The 22813-nt window shown below is 50.1% G+C and overlaps 1 protein-coding gene and 1 non-coding gene across 2 annotated transcripts in view; both read right to left on the reverse strand.

The window, feature by feature from the left end:
• The window catches only part of SH3PXD2B (SH3 and PX domains 2B), a 111308-nt gene that overhangs the window by 73775 nt on the left and 14720 nt on the right, over positions 1-22813 (reverse strand). Inside the window, exon 2 of the mRNA XM_036848125.1 lies at positions 5983-6063. Coding sequence (XP_036704020.1) covers positions 5983-6063 — 81 coding nt within the window. The remainder of the gene's footprint in view (positions 1-5982; positions 6064-22813) is intronic.
• LOC118893683 lies at positions 5767-5875 on the reverse strand. Its single transcript, XR_005019540.1, has one exon. It is a non-coding gene; the product is annotated as a U6 spliceosomal RNA (small nuclear RNA).

A 22813-nucleotide genomic window follows, 5' to 3' on the forward strand; every position in this document is an offset into this window, starting at 1 on the left:
GCAATCCTGGACCTCCGGGAGGCAGGAGCACAGGCTTCAGACCCAACCACACCTGGGCCTGAGTCCAGCCATGCTCCTTATTAGGCACGTGACTCTGCCTCTCTGAGCTTCCCTTCCCCCATCTGTGACGTGGACACAACACTGACTTCATGCCTGTGAGTGAGGACTAAATGCGACGGCGTATAAATGGACGTCTAGTGCATTTTAGTAAACAGTCGCCGATATTGTTATGACGTCATTCAACCAGCCACATTTCCGCTAGGCGCTGCCCTCAGCTCTCCAGGCATTCCTGTCCCCGCCCAGTGCCCTGTTCGGAGGCCAGCTCCCTCTGTTACACTCTGATGGACTCTCCAGAGTGTGCCCAGATGAGGGCAGAAAGGGAGGTTCAGAGAGGCTGAGGGCCCTGCCCAAGGTCACACAGCCAGTCAGGCAGAGGGCTGGAACCTGACACCAGGTCTTCCCACTCCAAGCCCAGGGCTCTACCGCCTGCGCCCTCACGTGAGTGAGACATGTCGCCAGATGTTAACCAGTAGTGGTGGGCATGACTATCAGAGTCCAGCTTTCCTGAGACAAGGGAGTTGGGAAATCATATCAGAAGGTGATCTGTCAGAAAGGGGACCTTTTTACTGGTGACTGTGAGTTTCTTTTCCCATGAAGGAGCCTGAGTCATGCTCCTTCCTTCTACCCCAGCGGCCTCTCTGCAGACTGTTTCCTCTGCCTGAGTGTCCTGCCCCCACCAGAGGGGACATTTACTTTTTTGTCATCTACAGGTTATTTTCCCTTCTTTGGCAGCACGTCTCTGATTTCCTCTGGGGCATCTTCTACTCCTCTATTAGTCAGCATGGATGTGATGTTGATTCTACTCCAGTTCCTGGGCTGGCCCTGACTGGCCTGGCCATTACCCAAGATGAACCAATGAGACTTGTGCTGAAACCGTTGGGGTGTTCTCTTGTTCCCTGAAGTCACTGAGCTGACCGCTGGATACAGCTGGGAGCTGTGGCTGCCACCAAACCAGACAACACCCTGCCTGGACACAGAGGAGACCAAGAAGTGGAGAAAGGCAGGTCCTGGTTGACCCTGTGGCCCCTAGATCCAGCCATACCTGAAGCCAAGTACCCTTAGTCTTCTCGGTTCCATTTAGCTAATCAATGTAATTTTTGAAGAATCCATATGGACTGGGTTTCTGTCATCTGCAACTAAAACACTTCTGACTAAAACAAGGTCTCATGGCCAGGAAGTGGCAGCATTTGGATAAAAGCCCAGGGTCTTAACCATTCTATTAAACTGGCATCACCGCCTGCTCTAATCTTCATGCCAGTTCCTAGCAGCAACTCACGCCTATCAATAATCCCAACAGCTGACATTAGCTCAGGGCTCGACAGCCCAGAAACTGCTCTCACACACATCATCACTTTTTTACAAAAAGAAATTGAGATCTACTTCACATACCATAAAATGCACCCTTTTAAAGTGTTCAATTCAGTGGGTTTTAGTATATTCCCAAGGTTGTGCAACCATGACCACTATCTAATTCCAGAACATTTTCATCACCCTAAAAAGACACCCAGTTCCCATTAACAGTCTCTCCTCCTTTCTCCCTCCCCCCAGCTCCTGGCAACCACTAATCTGCTTTCTGTCTCTATGGATTTGCCTCTTCCGGACACACATCATCACTTTTAACTCCAAAGGAGCCTTGTGAAGTAGCCACTTGTAAGAGCAGCACTGCACAGCAGAGTGACCAAGACTGTGGACCCTGGTGTTGCCTGCCCAGCTTCAAATCCGAGTTCTAATGCTCATCGGCTGTGTGACCTTGGGCAAATGACTTAACCTTTCTGAGCCTGGGTTTCTTCATCTGTATCATTTGATAAGCTTGACATGAGGATTAAATGAGTCACTACATCTTGATGCTGAGCAGGCAGTACCTCAGGAATGCCAGCTGTTTCCTTATCATCACCCCCATGCTACCGATGAAGAAATCACAATCAGGCACAGAGGGGTTAAGGGGTGTGCCCATGGCCACACAGAACAGGTGGCTGGGCCCCAAGTCTCCTGACTGAGTCGTCTGCTGTTTCCATTACGCCACACTGGCCGAGCTGTTCCTCCACGAAAGCTTGACCCTCCCCATACTCTGAGCCAAGTTACTTCTGCAAAAGCCAAGGCTACTCGCCAGACAGGGAGGGAGGGGAGGGGGGAATCATGAAATCATCCAACTTCAGGGTGTCGCAGCCCCACGCGGGCCGGCCTCCTTGCCTGGTCCCTGGGATCAGCCCCTTCTTCCAGCTTCCCTCTCTCAGGTGCAGGGCTGGGGGGCGGGGCAGGCCATTTCCAGGACAGCAGGACCCTCTGGAATTCCAGGACTCTCCCACTCCAGTTGCCCATCTGGGACTCTTTAAAGCTGGCTTAAGCCCTGTCTTTAGAAGACTTTGTTACAGGAGGGGAGTCTAAGGCAGCTATTTATGTTGCAGCAAACCTCCAATTCTTACTAATTATGCTGGGGTTGGAGGGAAGGAAACCTCGCTTTTAAGTTCTGGTAGAAATAAGAAAGTTGAGTTAGAACAGGAGAGTGGAGGGAATGCAGGCTTCAGACCAGGATGCCTTGTGATCCAACCCTGGCTCAAAAACGTTCCCAAACAATGTCACCTTGGGCAAATCCCATGTGAGCAGAGCGACAGCAGATGACAGCTAACGCTTACTGAGCAAGGCACACACAACTGACTGAACTGTCACGACAGATGTGAGCAAAGCGCTTTCATTCTTAATACAGTATGTGGATGGGGAAACTGAGGCTCAGAAACATACAGCGGTGACACTGAGCTGAGACCTGAAAAGACAAAGCTGAGATGTGAGTGAACCCAGGTTTGCCTAACCCCAGAAGTCAAGGTCTGAAGCCCTGGGCGAGGCTGGAATAGGGAACTCGGTAACACAGTCAACTTCTCCACACACTGCCTGGCCCACAGGCTGCCAAAGGGCAGCAGTGAACATTTCTATCCGTGCCACCAGGGCCTCCTGCCCACCCTCTTCTCATTGAACCTCCTCCTCTAGATGATGCTCTCCCACCCGCCCCACCCCTCTGGCCACAGCTAGCAGGCTCGGGGGTTGGACTCTGGCCCAGGATGCTGACACTCAGATGCTCTCTCCCAGAGATTGGAGCCGAACCCACCAACTCCAGTGCCTCGACACAGGGAAGGGCATTTCAACTTGGGGACTGAAGGTGTTGTTTGGGGGATGCGGGCCAAAGGGCCAGCGGAAGAAGCTGGTCCAGAGGGGCTGGCGGGAAAGGGAGTAGGTTCGATGGGAGAGCTTGTGGCCACGTGACACACAGCCCGGGAGCTGCCAGGCTTCCGGTGGGTCATTCTGTTGCTGGTTCCGGGCCCCTGTGAGGCCGGCTGTACTCCTGGCTCTGGTTTCCATCTGGTTTCTGCCTAAGCTAGCTGAGTGGGTGTCTGCTCTGTGGATGCCAATAATCCCTAAGCTAGCAATCACCCACGTCACTCATCTCTGCCCCCTCTGTTCCTTCTTGGAAGCATCAGGCAGGCAAGAGGCCTCTGAAAGCAAAAATATAGGTAGCACCGCCACCCGTGTAACATAGACCCTCAGTGCACGAAAAATCAGTCTAGCAACTTGCAAAATATTTACCCGACACCCACGCTCTAAAGACCTGCCGAAATGGATCTACATAAATCACCCTTGCGCCTGGGCAAGAGGGTGTGGATCTCTGTCTTTCTCACGCAGGACCACGTTCGGAGGTGCTGGCCATTACTGCTATCATCTTTCCTGCCTTTCCTCCAGGGTCAGCCCTTCCCCCGCCCATGCCCGTGTCTGCTCCTGCCAAGTCCCTTTTAGATGGTATCTTAACATCTTTACCATAGAGCCTCTTTGGGTATTGACATTTGGTACATGTTTGCTGCGGACCAGAAGAAAAATATCACTTGTATATGATACTGTTTGGTTTGTTGCATAGTGAACACAAAACATCGCTTATGAGTTCATTACATATTAAGTAATTAGGTAACTGGTGTCAACTGCTGTCCAGTATGCAATGACTCTTGGCAATTTATAATGTAGATTGTTTGGTGATACTGGGGAAACAGGTTAGGAGCACATTATTATCTCCCCTCCCCCTTTTAAAATATTGGAACACAGGCTCTGAAAATTCTCTATTGACATTTTTAGGAACAGATTAGGTCTGTTCGACCAAGGATGGCGGTGGTTAATGTCACCTCCAGAGAGAACATGGAAGGCAGAAAGGCAGGCTGGTGCGTGGAGGACCCGGGCTGTCTCCTGATGTCCCCACAATGCCTTCTCTACATCTGATCACAGCTGTTCTCTCCAGGTCTCAGTCCCCACCCCCCTGACGGAGAGGCAGAGCAGGGACCGGATAAGCCCACTGGCCATCACATTCCTCAACCACACTGACTGGCTTCGAGATGAGCCTATGAAACACAACACTGTGTTTGCTTCTGCAAAGTGACCTTTCACTCTTTCCTGCTAAGTGTGAGCCCAGAGCATTTTGCAACCACGTGGGATCTGAGGATAAAGCCAACATCAGGGAACTGGGAATTCAGAACAAGAGGAAGAAGCTGGGTGAGAGGACACAGAGGAGAACCCTGTATCAAGCTGCACCTGAAGCCTGCCAGTTTCCTTCTCCCAGGACATTCTGTCACACCAGCCCCCTAAATCCCCCCATCTACGTAGGCCAGTTTGAGCTGGGTTTCTGTCCCTTGCAACCAAAGGATCCTAACCGGTACACAGAGGGAAAGAAGACAGTCATCTCAATGAGGCCTTACATTGGCCTGCGAGGTATGTGAGCCCCTCACCAAGTGGCAGGGAACACTCATGGATTCAGGCAGCCGGGCAAGTTCCCATCTCCTCCTGAGGTCTGTGTTTTCTAAAGAACTTTGTTCCATCATATCAGGCACTGTGACTTTTCATGACACACTTGCTTTGAGCTGCTGGCCTTTGGTGACGTCAGGATAATGCTGCTGACCCGTGGATTTGAGGTCTTTTACCCGACGGGGGAGGGGCTCACGCAGAGCCGTCCACATAGGCTCCCTGTGAGACTGGTGGTGCTCAGGGGGTTATAGGTCATTCCTTCGTTCGTTCGTTCGTTCATTCATTCATTCACTCACCAAACATTGACTGGATACATACAGTGTCCTTGAACAAAACATGAAGGAAAGAGAGGCTAATGAAGATGTGGTTCCTGCCCATGAGAGTCCTAGTTTAGAGGGGGATAGGCGGACAACTTCAATACGGAGTCAGGACAGAGGGATGCAGAGCTGTGGGGTGCAGAAGAGGTGGCCTTCGCTGGCCAGGGAATGAAGTCAGACCAGGCTTCCCAGAGGATGAGACAACGAGGGGGCTGGAGGGTGCAGGAGGTGTTCCAGGTGAGGAAGAGCTAATGCAAAGGCCTCAGAGGAGAGGAGAAGGCGAGCATGGTGCCCTCAGAGCACGGCAGGCATTTTAGGAGCTGAGCAAGGAGCCTGATGGGGAGGGGAGGCCAAGGTGAGGCAACAGACGTGGGTCTGTCTTGAGAGCAGAACAGGGCCACGAGGTCTGAACACACTCAACAACTGAACTCACCAGCAAACACGATTACACAAGTTCAAGATCTGCACTTCAAAGCCAACAGAAACGATCTCCAGATTAGCCTCCGTTCTAGAGCAGTCAACAGGAGCCTTTCTTTTATTTGGAAAATATTGAATATCAAAGCATAAAGCAGTACAGCCCATTACTTATGTCCCCAAAGTGATGGACCCTTTTTTGAAAAATATAGAACGCTCCTCAAATTTGCATGTCACCCCTGCACAGGGGCCACGCTAATCTTCTCTACATCATTCCAATTTTAGTATATGTGCTGCTGAGGTAAGTGCACAGACATCATTTTAAACAAGAACACTGTGGCTCTGAAGTCAAAGTGGAAAGTAAGTCCAAATAAACTCTTTCCCACCTTGCAGCTCACCGGAGACCCCAAATCCTTACCTGGAGATCAAAGAATTTGCTGTAGCGCCGATAAATGGCCTCCGTGGAGCCGCTGGACCACGTGACACGGATGATGTAGACCTGCAGAGAGGGATGGAGACAGGCGTTAACACCAAGGGGGTCTTTCCATCTCCAGGACTCAAGACCAAAGCAGTTCAGAGTCAGAAAGACCTGGGTTTAAATCTCAGCTCTGCCCCTGACCAGCTGTATGACTTGGACGGGTTACTTGCTCTCTCTGAGCCCCAGCTTCCTCTTCAATAAAATGGGTCGAATAACCCCACCTCTGAGAGTTGTGCAAAGGATTACATGAACTCAAGTATAGGAAAGCATAAGCACCCTGCTCATCTCAGGAGATGCTGTTACTTTCACGATTTCTTACTCCCCACTCAATTCAGAGAGCCACGGGGCTGGCTCTTTTGTCAGCATCATTCTTAAAACTTTGACTTGTCGGAAGTCACAGCAACCTGCGGCTCTTAGCTCTCTTGTATTTCTCATAAGCTAAGCCATCACGCCATTTTCTCCAGTTAGGGCCTGGGCTGAGTCATCTTTTCCCCTGCATGACAGTTTCTCCATCTGTAAACTGGGTTAACAGCAACTGTTTCCGCTGCCTCCCAGGAGAGTGTGAGGATTCGATTAAGACGGAGGATGGAGAGCCACTTTATAAACCACAGGGCCATGTTTTCAATCTCTGTCACAAGTCACAGCACACACAGAAAATAATACATTGACAACAAATTCGGGCAAACCAAGGTGGCAGCAGGCGGTCACAGCATCTGGCTGGGGGCTCTGGTGGCCCTGGACACCACCTGGATCCTCAAGGGATAAGGGGTCAGCACATCCGTTCCTGGCTTGCACAAATTATCTGTGGTTACAGGGTAATTTTGACACTTAAAACATACATATGTGAAAGCTGCCTGGAAACTGAGAAATGCTGTATAAACACGAGGGGCTAGGTGTCGTTAAAGAGGCCATAGGGGTACACAGGCAGGGCCCCTGCCTCTGTGAGTGGAGGGTGAGCTGGGGAGACAGCACGTGCATAAGTGAAGATAAGTAACATGTGCGCAGTGGACGTCTGTTATTTTTTGCCTGGTACTGGTTAACCTTTCTTTCAACCAGAGTGCCTTGACTTCTCTCCTGGGAGCCTCCTTCCCTACCTCAACACAGTCCCTTAGACACCAAGGTGGGTACCACTGTCCACAGTGATTGGTTGAGAAAGTGAGCACATGACCCATGCCGGGCCAATCAGAGCCAGTAAGAATCAGCCCTGGGACTTCTGCTCTGACCCCTGAGAAAGATAAGCTCTCTTTCTTTGAGGTTGCTAGGCTGTTAGGATGCAACGTGGAGATGCCAGGGGGCCATCTCATCATCGCTTGGGAGGAGCCTGCCTGAGAATGAGGCCAGTATCAGTAGATTCCTGATGACACAGTCTGACCCTTAGGTCCAGCTTTGCCTGTAGCTCAATCTACTCCTTGTCTGTCCAGTTTCCTGAGCCAGTAAATCCTGGGTCACACCCACACTCTGGGATTATTTTTGAAGCCAGTTTAAGTTGTTTTCTGACACATGTAATTTAGCCCTGACGGATGCAGGAAGGGGGGCGGGAGAGATCTCTGAAGCTTGAAGTCATCATGGTGTACCTTGAAGGACATGTAGATCTAGACAGCAGGAGAGGAAAGAAGAGACTGTCGATGGTGAGGGGTGATGGTGGAGCAAAGACAAGCTCAGGGAGTATGGGGGACCACGCCTAGCAGTGGTTTCCAAAGCGGTTTTAGACAAAGTCTCTTCCCAAATGAGTTCTTGCTATGATACCTTCATTCAAAACAGGAAAAGGAGGAGCTGTGGGGGGCCAGAGCCAGAGCCCATTGTGAACACCAGGTACTTATGGGAGATTTTCCAGGTGAGAAGAGATGAAAAATGGAAAGACAAATCAAGACAAGATGGGAGGTGCCCTTGAATGCCCAGCTAAGGGGTTCACCAGGAACAACCACTCTAAATCCAACATCTATTTCATTTCAGCGAAGCAAGGCAGGAAGGAAGGCATTTGGACTTTAGACTCACACAATTTCCTAACCCCCAGGGCCTCAGTTTCCATCTGTAAAATGGGGTCATCGAGCCCATCTTACATAGAATTGTGATGATTTTCGGAGGTAAAGCTCTCAGCTCCTTGCCTGGCAGACAGGAAAAGTTCAAGAAATCTTAGTACCCTTCACTCTGAGTCCCCAGTGCCTACCCGGCCCCAGTTCAGAAAGACAGACTATTTCAACACCAGGGATTCAGGTATCCCGCCTCTCCCCCCTTGTTTGTGCCCACTAGTCCTGGGTACCTCATAGAGCCAAAAGACAGGGCAGGGCATCCTTTGGGAGGCAGAGTCACCCTGGAAAAGTGATTTGACAACAAAAAGAGCTGTCTCCAAAGCCACCTAAATAGTCATTAGTCTTATTAAAAAGAAAACAGGGGAATCCCTGGTAGCGCAGTGGTTAAAAATCTGCCTGCCAGTGCAGGGGACACGAGTTCGAGCCCTGGTCCAAGAAGATCCCACATGCCGTGGAGCAACTAAGCCCGTGCACCACAACTACTGAGCCCGTGTGCAACAACTACTGAAGCCCGTGCACCTAGAGCCCGTGCTCCGCAACAAGAGAAGCCACCGCAATGAGAAGCCCGCACACCACAACGAAGATCAGCCTCCACTCGCCGCAACTAGAGAAAAGCCCACGTGCAGCAACGAAGAAAAAGAAAGAAAGAGAGAAAGAAAGAAAACATCAATTCTGCTTAATCAAGACTCCAGCATGTCGATTTAGAATGGCTCCCATTCATTCATTCACTCTACAACACTTATTAAACACCTCTTGCGTACCAGGCCCTCTGCTAGGTGCTGGGTTACAATGAGGAGCAGGACAGCCTCGGACCCTGCCCTTGGAGAGTGGGAAGATGGGCAATAAACCAGCAGATGAGGAAATACGTATATAATTTAAGTTACAGTAAGTGCTAGGAAGGACCCCAAAGCCTGCTGTGGTAGCGCAAGATGGGGATGGTGGCGGTGGGTGTCCTTGGGAGGGAAGGTCCCTCTGAGGAAGCAGACTTTGACCTGAGACCTGAAGGATGAGGAGCTGGCTTGGGGAAGAGCTGAGGAAAGTGTATTCCAGACAGAATGAAAAGTACAAATGAAGACACGAAGGCTGGAAAATGCTCGGAATGTTTGAGGAGCCGGAAGACCATTATGGCGGGACAGAGCTGTTAGGGAAGGGGATGTGGCCAGGAGAGGCAGCAGCTGCATCACGAGGGTCTTACAGGGCTTATAGGCCACGGTGAGGGATTTTTATTCTATTGAAGTTTTGAGGGGTGCAGGGGGCTGGGGAGGAGGCATTTGACATAATTTAATGTATGTTTTAAAAAAATATCCATCTATATGCCTCTGGCTGCTGTGTAGAAAATGGTTTTGAAAAGGGGCAGGGAAACTAGCAAGGGGGCTTTTCCATATCTGAAAGGGACCACGGAACTCAGCCAACCCAATGGCCCCACCTTCCAGATGGGTAAATGGAGTCCCAGAAAATACCTTACCAAAGGTCCCCATCCTGGGGGATGTATAAACAAAGTCTGTATGACTATCTGCGAAGGACAAGGCCAATGTGGATTAAAAACAAGAAAAAAATAAAATAAAAGATCATCAAAGATTTTAAAACCAACCCAAAGCATACACCCATAAACAGAAAAAAAAAAAAATTCTGCTTACATAATTCATTCTTGATCTCTTGTTTACAATTAAAAAAAAATAAATTTATTTATTTAGTTAGTTATATTTATTTATTTTTTTAGGTGTGTCACTCTATTTAGGTGTTCTTTCATTTCTGTCAGTAATATTTTGTGGTTTTCTTTTAATTTTTATAAAATTTTATTTATCCAGCATTTTAGAATTTTATTTATTTTTATATACAGCAGGTTCTTATTAGTTATCCATTTTATACATATTAGTATATATATGTCAATTCCAATCTCCCAATATTTATTTATTTATTTATTTTTGGCTGAGTTGGGTCTTTGTTGCTGCACGTGGGCTTTCTCTAGTTGCAGCAAGCGGGGGCTACTCTTTGTTGCGGTGCGTGGGCTTCTTGTTGCAGTGGCTTCTCTTGTTGTGGAGCACGGGCTCTAGGCGTGCTTCAGTCGTTGTGGCACACGTGCTCAGTAGCTGTGTCTCGCGGGCTCTAGAGCGCAGGCTCAGTAGTTGTGGCGCATGGGCTTAGTTGCTCTGTGGCATGTGGGATCTTCCTGGACCAGGGCTCGACCCCATGTCCCCTGCATTGGCAGGCAGATTCTTAACCACTGTGCCACCAAGGAAGCCCTTGTTTACAATTTTTAAAGTTCTGTCCCTACGGTACAAGAACTCTGTAGCAGATCTAATTGGTTTATTGGAATCAACCTCTGAACACAATGTCTGCATTTTTAGGCACAGATCTAACTTTTTGATGAGAATTGTCCCAATGCAGCGCTTTGGCCTTGCCCACGGTTTGGGGGCTGGTGAAAGAGCCCATGTACTGGGTTCTAATGCCAGCCCTGCTGTTGGGTGAAATTCACAAGGTACCAATCTCTCTGGCCACAGTGTCCTTCTCTCTAAAATGAGGACAACAATCTCCCCTGAGGACTTACTGCAATAACTAAGGTACACAGGGCTTTGCCCAATGCCCGGCACACATGAGCTGTGCAGTTTGTTTTTCCCTCATGGCAGGTATCCGGTATTCCTCCTTATCTGGTACCTCCTCTCTCCTTTTGGTAATAGCCCCTGATTTCCCTTGGAGGGTCACCTTTCTCCCTCCCCTAGTCTTTGTGATAGGGAGTATCATGTGTCCCAAGCCTGGCCATCCAGAATCTACCAGTACCTGATCCCAACAGTGGTTCAGGGATGGGCACGTCACCCAAGCCAGGCTGCTGAGACTCAGTTCTGGGACTTCTGAGGGCATGATCAGGAAAGAGACCCCTTTCCCCACTGCAGTGGCGAGCTGGGAGAACTCCACACCATGATTTAAGACGTAGAAAGCACAGAAGCAAGCAGAGCTCAGAGGGAGAGAAAAGTGGCATGTCCTGTGACACTGCTTGAACCCCTGCACCCGGCATCCCGGACATTCCACACACAGAAGCCCAAACCTTTTTTCTTATTTAAAGTCAGTATGAGTTAGTTTTTGTTACTTGCAACCAAAGCATTCCTAACACATCTGACTTTGGCTTTTGGATTATATCCCAAACCCAGTTAATACTCAGTGGCCTGGTGTTAAGGAATTAAAAGCAGACTTTTTCATAGCAGCATTAGTCACAATAGCCAAAAGGTAGAAACAACCCAAGCGCCCACTGATAGATGAATGGATAAGCAAAATGTGTAATATTACTCAGCCTTAAAAAAGGAAATTCTGACTTATGCTACAACATGGATGAACCTTGAGGACATTATGCTAAGTGAAAAAGACCAGTCACAAAAAGACACATACTGTGTGATTCCACTTATACTAGGTAGTTAGAGTAGTCAAATTCATAGAGACAGAAAGTAGAATGGTGGTTGCCAGAGGCTGGGGAAAGGGGAATGGGGAGTTAGTGCTTAATGGGTTTGGGAAGATGAAAAGAGTTGCGGAGATGAATGGTGGTGATGGCTGCACAACAATGTGAATGTACTTAACGCTACTGAACTGTACACTTAAAAATGGTTGAAATGGTAAAATTTATGTTATGTATATCTTATCACAGTTTAAATAAATAAGTAAATAAATAAATAAGCAGATTTCCTTCAGAGATTTACATAGTACATGTCATGCTCCCTGGAAATGACACTTATAACTTTCTCCCTGGTGTAACCCTCAAAACATGTGCTACATATCTGAAGAAGAACTTATATCCAGAATATATTTAAAAACAAAAAACAAAACACACAACTCAACAGTAAGGAAACAACCAACTCAATTACCTGATAGACAAAAGATCGGAATAGACACTTCATCAAAGAGGATATACGGGGACCTCCCCGGTGGCGCAGTGGTTAAGAATCCGCCTGCCAACGCAGGGGACACGGGTTCAAGCCCTGGTCTGGGAAGATCCCACATGCCGTGGAGCAACTAGGCCTGTATGCCACAACTACTGAGCCTGCGCTCTAGAGCCCACGAGCCACAACTACCGAGCCCACGTGCCACAACCACTGAAGCCTGCGAACCTAGAGCCTGCACACTGCAACAAAGAGTAGCCCCCGCTTGCCACAACTAGAGAAACGCCGCGTGCAGCAACGAAGACCCAACGCAGTCAAAAATAAAATAAATAAATAAATTTATTTAAAGAAAAAAGAGGATATATGGATGGCAAATAAGTGCACGAGAAGATATTCAACATCATTAGCCATTAGAGAAAGGCAAATTAAAACCATGATGAAGGATCACCACGCATCCATTAGAATGGCTAAGATAAAAAAAAATACTGACAAAAACAAGTGCTGACAAAAATGTGGGACCACTGGAACTCTCAGACATTGCTGGTGGGAAAACAAGATGGCACAGCCACTCTGGAAAGATCCTTGATGGATGCTGAACCATGGGGTGAAAGGTTTTTGGAGAAAAGGAGAGTCATACGGGGTGAAGATATCACCCCAGGGATTAGTCTCCCAGCAAAGGGAAAAATGTCCCTTTTCAATGGAGAGATCTGGCGACCACAACTGTAATAGGTGATCAAACCTAGCGTGACCAATAAGAGGGATAATTAGACCCCGAGGTGATGCAATAGGAAGTATACAAAACCTTCTGTCAAGTATTGTCACCAAAATATTTAACCTGAATCTCAAGTCTCTTGACCTAAGTTCCACTTCATAGGAAGTACAGGAGGGAGAGGAGCAAGCTAAATGACACGTAAGGAAACAATCAGATAAATCCAGAATGTGGGATGGTCTACAAGTCTACTCCTAGGGCATAGCTCAAGTGCTACCTCCTCCAGAAAGCCCTCCCTGACTGCTCCCACCCCACCAATATTAGGTTGGGTCTCCCTGGTGCATGTCCCCTTGGCACCTACTCCCCCATCACAAAGTCGACTACACTTTACAGCAACTGCTGACAGCAGGAACCATGCTTGTCTTGTACATACACTGAATGCTGTATGCCCAACTCTGAGCACAATGGAAAATCTGTACTTTGTGGAAAAAAAATGAGGAAAACACGAAGGTGCCAGGAGGTCAAGCCCTCTCTGGCTCCTGTCCTGCTTCACCACAACCCCTCCCTCTGGGAATGAGCAAGCACAGAGACCACACTGGTGTTCGAGGGCCATGGAGGAGGCCTTAAACCGGAATTAGCCACCAGCAAAATCCCTTCTTACACAACCTCAGCATCAGGGCCTGCGTGATTTGCAAAGTCTAGACTCCACAGGTCTGGGTTTCTCACAGGGCCTCTGTGTCAACAGGGCCGGACGTCCTGGGTTTCTAAACTTCCTCTAAGTCAGCCACGCCAGGGTGCTTGGGGTCGAGGTGGGCAGGTGACTGGGTCTTGCTCTCCCCCAAATCCTCGCGAGCTTGCAGGCCAGGCTAATACCTCCCACGTTGTCCTAGAGAGGGATGGAGGCTCAGAAGTGCAGTGACTTGCCTGAGGTCACAGGCTACACAGTGCAGAGCAAGGACTCTGACCCAGGTTACCTCTAACCCCGACGGCCTTGCTGCGCCGGGGAATCATGCCCCCACCCAGCAGCTGGGCCACAGTTGGACCAAGGAGATGGCTGCTCATTTTTCTACCTCTTCCTCACAGCCTGCTGGGAGGCTTTTGAGTTCAGGGCTTAAGAGGGCCTGGGTTCACCCTCTGCCTCCATCTCAACTAGCTGCGTGGTCTTGGGAAAGCAGCTTTACCTCTCTGCGACACAGCTTCCTGCTCCGTAAAAAACGGGGATCGTGACAGCGTGATGATTAAATGAGAAAATGCATGGAGAGCGCTGAGCTTGGGGCCTGGCACACGGTAAATGTTCCACAAAGAGAAGCTATCATCCTCCTCCTCACTGTGAGCTAAACACAGCGACATAAAGCTGAGAGGACCTCGCCCCTGCTCGTTGTCTCTGCAGGTGAGCCTCCTGCAGCCCACCCTTCAGTCCCCATCTGTCCCCATCTCCCCCGGGTGCTGCCTCCTCCACTGTCTTCTCCAGGCCCCAGGGGGGTGCAGAGGGACTGCCTCTCCAGGGCCTGGGAACACAGGCCCAGCTCACCTGAGCCTGGGGCACAGGTCTCCCAGCTGCTGGGTGAGTCAGGGCCCTGATCCCTCCCCGTTGGTGTCTGGGGGGAAGACCCTGCCACCTCCCACCCCAACCTTGGGCCTCAGCCTGAGTGCAGGGGAGCAAATGTTGGGCCACCACACATGTGCGCCTGCTTGGTGCCAGGGCTTTAGCAGCCCTGGCCTTCCCTCCTCTGCCTGGGGGTGAGGACCATCCCAGGGAGTCCCAGGTCAGTCTGACTTGCCAGGAGCTGCCGTAAAGAGGATGAGAAATCCCACGTGTTCATAGATGGAATTAGGTGTCTTGTAGCCTGGGCCACAGTGACCCCTGTCCTCTGAGGACCACCCTGTCCCGGGGCCTCCAGAGGCCACTTTTCTTCAACTTAGACTGCTTTTGGAAGACAGAAAAGAAAAAAGCCCCCTGGCAGATGCCAAGAGTTCATCTGTGGACCCCCACTTCCATGAGAAGTACCACTTGTTCCACCTCACAGCCACAGCTGACCGGTCCAGGGATGGTCGTTTCTCAGGAACCTGAAATCAGACCTGAATATATCGGCTCCATCCGAGAGGATGCTGCTGCAGCCAGAGCCACCTCCAGTTTGTGACAGACATTTGGTCTGCAGAGAGGGACGAACGAAGGAGAAGCAGAGAAGGGAGAGGCAAGGAGAGCCCTGCTTGGCTCCTGCCCGCACTCCAGCTCCTGCTTCTAGGGCCCACCTGCCCACCCAGGGCCGCTATGATGCAGGGGACTGGCCTTCTAGTTAATTTCCCTCTTAGCATGAAGAACGTTTGTGTGCAACTAAAAGAATTCTGTGGGGCTTCCCTGGTGGCGCAGTGGTTGAGAATCTGCCTGCCAATTCAGGGCACACGGGTTCGAGCCCTGGTCTGGGAAGATCCCACATGCCACGGAGCGGCTGGGCCCGTCAGCCACAATTACTGAGCCTGCGCGTCTGGAGCCTGTGCTCCGCAACAGGAGAGGCCGCGATAGTGAGAGGCCCGCGCACCGCGATGAAGAGTGGCCCCCGCTTGCCGCAACTAGAGAAAGCCCTCGCACAGAAACGAAGACCCAACACAGCCAAAAATTAATTAATTTAAAAAAAAAATTAAAAAAAAAAAAAAGAATTCTGTGATATAGGGGAAAGTTCAGGCATTATCTTAGGTAAAAGAACAGTCTAAAACAACATAATCTAATCTCAAAAAAATTATGTATACAGTATATAAGTGTATGTGTGTGCTTGTGTATATTTCATTTGTGTATTACATGAATGCCGACTTAGTGAACACAGAACCAAAGCTCCCAGGGGAAACGAGGGCTGGGATCCTGTGAGCCTCTGATCACAACATTTTCATCCACTGATCAATACACAGCCTTGCTGTATGTTTCTGTTTAATGACACCTTATTTAATGTATATTGTTGATTCATTAAGCTTGAACTCATGGCCAGTGGCACTGTAACTCATGCCTGAACGAAGCTTACCTAACACCTCCAAAAGGCACATCACAGCCTGAGCTTAGGAACACTAGACAGGCCTTTAGCACTACGCTTGAGGCCATGTTAAACAGCGAAATGACCAAAAAAAGCACAAGAATGTATACAATGTGGCAATAGAGACCATGAAAAAGACACTTGTTCAGAGTATAAGAGCTGGAACAAGAAGGCAGAGGTTGCCTTGTTCAACCCCAGCTGGGAACATGCACCTCAGGCCACACAGTTTTTGCTGCCACGCACATGCCCACATCTGCAAGCGACCGGGAAAACACTACAAGTACTGATGTCGGATTAGAAATAAATTTTAGCAAGTAGGCAAATTCCCAAATACGGAATCGGCAAATAATGTGGATTGACTATATTGTATATAAAGTGTGTGTGTATGTATATAAACCACTGATATATACATATATATATATAAACATGTATATATATGGTTTGCTCTGGGTTGGTAGGAATATGTTAAGACTTTAAAAATTCTCTTCTTGAAGCTTTCTTGTATTCTCCAGATTTTCTACTGTGTATTTTCTTTTATAATCAGAACGAAAAAGTCACTTTCCTAGGAGAACAGGAAGAAATGTGTCTGTGACACACTCTCTTGTCTGGAACACCAAGGTTGAACCCCATCTTCCCTCGCTATCTCGGCTCAGTCCTAGGGCCGTTCCTCTGGAACATCTTTCCAGATCACGGAGCACCTCCTGGGTGCAGGTACAGCCGATGACAGAGGTGGGAGTGTGGGATGGGAGGAAGCTGGGAGTCGGCAGAGGGTGTCTTAGCCCTGACCTCACTTTCTAAGTTCGGGAAAGTCTTTTGCCCCTTTTAGACTTCGTGTTCTCTGAAAAATGGGGATAAGGACACTCATCCTTCCTACCTCACGGGCAAAGATCGAATGAGATATTTTTTTACAGCTCCAGAAATGGAATCTGTGTTGGTTAGAATCTCTGCTTGTGGCTGGGATTTGAGGGACGATGCTCCATAAATGCTTCCTAACTCCTCCGCAGTCACCTCCTTTGGCAGGTCCAACCCAGCCCAATGGAGTGTGGGCTCCCAGTGCCCGGAGGGACCCCACTAGACACACAGAAATTTATGCTCCATTTCTAAGGTCAGGTCATCCATGAATAAAGATTGAAAACAGAACAAAGCTTAGAGGCCCTTGAACAACACCTGGAGCCAGGCCTGGGCACGGCTAAGTAACAGAAACAGGCGAGCTCCAGGCAGCTCTGCTTAACTGACACGCCTTATCCCTGCAGACCCACTGGCCCACACCTCTGCCCATGGCCGCAACTCTTGGAAAGGCCCCAGAACTCCATCGATAAGCCATCCCCAGGGCAGGATGATATGAAACAGCTGTTGCCCCACCTCGGGAGCGCTGTGATCTCATATGCTTTCATCACGTGAACTAGAGAACATGAGAAGGTGTTTTGCCCCGTGAATAAGATCCCTGAGGCACGGGGGAATGTCCTCCAATCTCACTTTGCTTTGCAAATCTCTATGGTGGGGTTTCTAGGGCTGGCAAAGAATCTGGCTGTAATTCCCCGCTGATATTAATTAGAAGGGGTGTGGCTTCTGCATTAGTCACATGACAAAGTGATTACATTTTGATCTGGGTTGCAGTGGCCAGAGGTTTAAATCTGGAGGAGGGTCTGGTCCAAGCGCTTTTCAAAGTGACGGTCTTTCCTTAGATCACTGTCTCAAGGTATGCAGGAGCTCGGGCACAGCAGCTGGTTTTAGGTGATTCAGGGCTCGGCACTAAACTGCAGGGAATCCCATAGTGAGAAAGTTAGTCTCTGCCATTCCCTTCCCGCCCTGACTGGCTCAGAAAGTTGGCAATAGTGGCTTTTCAACACCCCTTCCAACACTTGCTGGTCTCATTTCCTGAAGAAGGGACAGAAGACCTCAGGGCAGGCAACACTTGCCAGGAAGAACTTTAACACACTGATTTTCTTTTTCCTTTCTATTTCGTTTCCTTCTATTTCTAGCGAGGGCCGCTGGTTTTCCATTTATGGTGGACAGCTAAAGTTTCCCTTTGAAAATAATCGAAGTAAAAGAGTCAATTTGAAGAATACTGAATTAAGAATATATAGTACAGGGGGTTTGTGGCTATGCCAAACGTTGTGATGGTGCCGGTAGGATGATCAACAATGAGGGCAGTGCTGTTTTAGTGAATTCCTTGCCATTCTCACTCTGTCTGGAGCTCTGTTGTTTACAGGCCAACAAGCCCACATTTCTCAAGCTGGAAGCCCTCTCCCGGCTCTACAGTGCTGGTGGGGAACCTGGAATGACCTGGGAGACCAAAGAAAACATCTAAAGAGAGGGCACCAGTGGGACAGAGAGAGTTGGGGCTGTTTTCCTGCAAGGGCTGTGAGAAAGGAACATCAGCAAGACAGAGCTCCGTGCTCCATTAGCAATGTCTGCCCTGGGCACTGGGGACTGGGAGGATGTGTACGGCACACATCCCTGATTCTAGAGCAACCCCTCCATTTAACAAAGGGACCGGGGGGTGTAGCGACTTACTAAGGATTCCACTCTTAGCTATGGACTCTTTCCACTTCCACGGCAGTATCCAAATTTCCTTGCAAGTTCCTCATGCCCCTCTGGGCCTCCTGCACAATGACTCCCCCAGAAGACTTTAAATCTGGAGAGTTCTTAGGTGATTAGGCCAGCGGTCAAATTGTCCTGCAAGAAGCCCCAGGCTCCTGGTGAGGTGGGTCGGTCTCTGGGTTCTCCATCCTGGTTTCCACTAGGCACTGCCACTTTTAGCTCTTCTATATATGGAAGAGGGTGTAACCTGGCAGCCTGCAGGCCCAATCGCCAGACCTTGTGGGTCCACACTGCCGCAAGGCAACCATCAGTGGAGACTTTAGACAGGGCCTGGGCTCCTCCATTGCCCACAGTCCTCCTTTGCCTGCTTCAAGCCGACAGCAGGGGGTTCCAAGACTTTAAAATATACAAAAACCCTGCTCTAGACCGTCCCTCATTTTATAGTTGGGGTTATGAGGTCAGAGAGGGGAAGGGACTTGCCAAGGCCACACAGCGTGCAAGGAGGAGAGTTGGAACCAGACCTAGGGCTCCTCTTGGGAGGTGCTGAGCATGCCGGAGTTCCACTCCAGAATGCTGTTTCTCAGACCTGAGAAACAGCAGAGCCCTTTTTAGACAGAGGGAGGAAAAACTCTGTCTCTCACGCAGCATACTGAGGGGCTACGGCTTCTGCTCACAGATCACACAGTTTCTGCAGCAAGTCCTTAGCCCAGGATAACTAAAGCTGTCCTGCACTGCAGCCAGAGCAACCTTCATTAAATACAAAAACACGTGCAGCCCTGAAATCAAGCAGCAGTGTTAGTTTCAAGATCTAGATGAACCCACTTCTTGCAGAGAGGGTTCCTGGGAATATGTCCGAGGGAGTCCAAGAGTCTATAAACCCTGGTTTAAGAAACCAACTTTAAAAGGTTAAGTGTGACCTCCCCGGCCACCCCAATAAAGCTCCCACACTGGCTGGGTTTCTGGGTTGGTGGTTCCTGGGAGCAGCTTGGTAATGACTGGCTGGGCTCCAGATCCACCTCATTGGCTATCTGCTGCCCAGGCTTAAGGTGGAGGACACAGGCTGGGGGCGGGGGGGGGGGGGGGGTAGGAGGGAGGGAGGGAGAGAAAGAGAGAAGGGTGGAGGAGACTGGGAGAGAGCAAGGAGAGGGAGGAGAGTGAGGAGAGGGCAGAGGCAGTTGGATGGGCTCCACCGGCTTAACTAATGGGAAACATGATTCTGCTGTTCCCCGTGGAGACCACACGTTCCCTTTGGTTCCGATCTGTCAGCTCTCTCCAGCTGTCTGCCCAGCATCTGGCCTATGTAGGTCAGCACTTCCAACCTCTTTCTGGAATTGCAACACCCGCAGTGTGTTTGATTTCCTAACACTCCAGAGCAGCATTGCCACCGGAAGTGCTGAGGTACGCATATTTATCTTTTTAAAGAAGGTACATTAAGTTTAATCCTGGAGAAATGCCGCCCGAGTGTCATGATGCCTTTGAAACCTAGGATGTCAGAGTGAGGCAGGACCAAGGTGAGTGGGGGGGGCCCGAGATAAAATCAGCAACCACGCTGGGGAACCTGCCGCTATGCGCTGACCCTCTGCAAGGTGCTTTACCAACGTCCTGTCAATCATCACGAAACACCTGGCAGGAAGGCGGGGGTGCCCTCAGGTTGGGGAGGTGGAAACCCAGGATGCCACCACGTCTGAGGTCACGCAGTTGGGAAGTAAGCGACTTACAGTTCCAAGCCCAGCTCCTTCAGCCTCTGAAGTCCCTTCTTCTCCTTCCACATCCCCAAGGCCAGGCCTCGGCTCTCCTGGTCCCAGGCCAGAGCTTTCCTGTCCCGAGTCAGCAACAGGAATCACCAAGCTCAGGCGCCACAGCAAGCGACACTCCGGGGGTGGCCGGCTGCCAATTTTTCTCTTTTCAATTAAGTGATTGCTTGGAATGGGGCCCAAAGACAAGTGCTTGTGGTGTGAGTGGCAGAGAAGATGCTCCTTGTCCCCAGCCCACTCAGGCGGGTGGTGGAGCTGAGGTCTCAGACTGCACCTGGGGGCAGAGGGGTGCCAGGCCAGGAGGTGGGAGACAGGGTCGGTCTCTCTAAAGCACAAATTGAATCGTGTCTCTCCTCTGCTTCAAACACCTCAGTTCGTTCATTCATTCATTCAGCAAATACAGACAAGAGCACCTACTGTGCACCAGGCTCCCTTCCGAGGGCTGGGGATATGGCCGTGAACGAGGAAGACAGAAGCCCCCGTCCACCTGGAGCTTTCAGCCTAGTCGAGGAAGACAACAAAGGCATGTCGGGGCTTTAGGGGGCCTCCTCCTCCTCCCGCCTGGCCAGGTGCTCCCTTGCCTCTGGCCCCTGCACCTGCCACTGCCTCTGGAGGGAGGATCTTCTCTCCCTTCACCTTTGTAGCAACTCTTCACTTCCTAGGTGTCAGCTTAGAGGCTGCCTCCTCCTGGAAGCCTTACTGGAGACCCCCAGTCTGGGTCTGGCCTCCTTTCTCTGGGTTCCCACAGCCACCAGGGCTGCCGTCGCTCAGCACACATTCCTCTGGGTGTGCTGTTCTCTTCACGTGACTGTCACCCCACTCCCCTGGGAGCCCTCAAGGGGCAGGGGCCAGGTCTGTCTCATTCACCACAATCTTTCCAGTGCCTGGTGACACTGGGCTCTCAGGAACTGCCTGGTGGGAGACCAATAGGCAGACAGACAGACAAAAAGCCAAGACAGGGCCACACGGTCATAAATCAAGGTGACCTCACTCAAGGCTCTCTGAGTCTGGGGTAACAATGCTCTTGGAATGGCTGAGTGAACAGCTCAACTGTCAAGGGTGCTGGAAACAGAACCAGCTTTGTTACAGAGAAGAATGCAGGCACAGGGCCCAGCCCTGGGAGAGAAGTCCACGTTTCACCCCAAGACCTCTCTGGACAGGCGATGGAGAAAAAGAGAACAGCGCAGGAGCAATTCCAATTGCAGGTGGAGGCAGTATCCCAAACCATTTGAGTCAGGGCAGCCCGAGGGAATTCTTAGGAGGTGATGGAATTAGGCTGCATGCTGTCTCGGGTGGTGGTTACAAGAACCTACGCATGTGTAAAAGCTCATGGAATGGTATACCAAAAAAGGGAATTTTCCTGCACAGATGTAAGTCAAAAATTAAAAGTAACAATCACTCCTTAGTGTCATTAAAAAAAAAAAAAGATAGGCACTGGCTTTAGGGTACCCAGGTATGATTCTCGGCTCTACAGTTTAAAGCTGTTGTGGGACTTTACAAGTCATTTCATGGCTCCGAGCCTCTATCTTCTCATCTGTAAAATGGAGAGAATAGTCGTACCTACTTTATAGGGTTGGCTAAGGATTCAACAGGCTAATGCAGGACAGGAGCTTGGCACATGGCCTGACTTACAGGAAGCTTTGAGTGCAATCACTGATAACCCCATTACAGAGGTGAGGCACGGGTGGCTCAGGCCGGCCAACTCAAATCTTTTGAGGTGAACTAAGTTAAAGGGAAAAGTCACGAATGTCACTCTGTGAAATCTAATCAACTGCCTCTCCCTGGAGCCCATCTCTCCATGACTGCCGGAGTCTCATCCAGATGGCGAGCAGCGTGACCCACTTGCAGGGCCGGCCGGGTGCAGCACCTCCGTTCTTCTAGATGGAGACACGGAGCTGGTGGAAACACTTGCTGGACCGGGTGTGCAGCGCCAGCCCGGGCCTCTGGCTGCCAACTCACAGCCTTGCACACATCTGGCCCGAAGCAGCACGGGGAACTTTCCAATGGCAAGCAGAGGTGCTGGCAGCTGGAGCCAGGCTCGGCCGAAACCAACCTGAAGGCTAGCTTTCTAGGAAACCCTCCAAGGCAGGCACTGAGGGCTCGTGGAGATCTCCCAGGCTGCCAGGCCTCAGAGGAGCCCAGGGCAATGCAGGAAATGGAGCCGAGAGAGGGCCTCTCCTGTGTTAGCAGGGTTGCCTAGGGGGAGAACTGGGCAGCCAACAAGAGCACCCACTATGTGCAAGGCACACAGGCAGTAGGGATAAAGCTGTCTGAGTAATGAAAAAGAATCAAAATGGGCCACGTTTATTGGGCCGATTGGGCACTATGCTAAGTCCTTCATTTATGTTACGTCACGGGATGTGGTGACATTGGCTCACACGAGGTCACACAGCCAGCATGTGGCAGAGCTAAGATCTAAACCAGGGCCGTGGGGGACTTCCCTGGCGGTCCAGTGGTTAAGACTCTGTGCTTCCACTGCAGGGGGGACGGTTTGATCCCTGGTCGGGGAACTAAGATACCGCATGCCACGTGGCGTGGCCAAAAAATAAAATAAAATAAACCAGGGCTGTGGGACATGTTGAAAAAAGCCTGACATACGTGGTCAGATGGGTCTTGGTTCACACCTAAAGGGCCCAGCACAGTGCCTGGCACACAGTAGGTACTCAACAGAAAAGACAGTAGTAGAGTCTTCTCATAGGCCACAGGCCCTCTAAGAAGCGCTTTACAGCTGCTGTTGGAGCACAGAGGGGATGAGGGCTAATTCTGTTGGTGGCACTTGGAGAGGCTTTCCAGATGAAAAAACAACTGCTCTGGATCTTGAGGGATGCATAGGGGTTCTCCAGCT

The sequence above is a fragment of the Balaenoptera musculus genome, chromosome 3 (assembly GCF_009873245.2).
Source record: "Balaenoptera musculus isolate JJ_BM4_2016_0621 chromosome 3, mBalMus1.pri.v3, whole genome shotgun sequence".
Taxonomy (NCBI): Eukaryota; Metazoa; Chordata; class Mammalia; order Artiodactyla; family Balaenopteridae; genus Balaenoptera; species Balaenoptera musculus.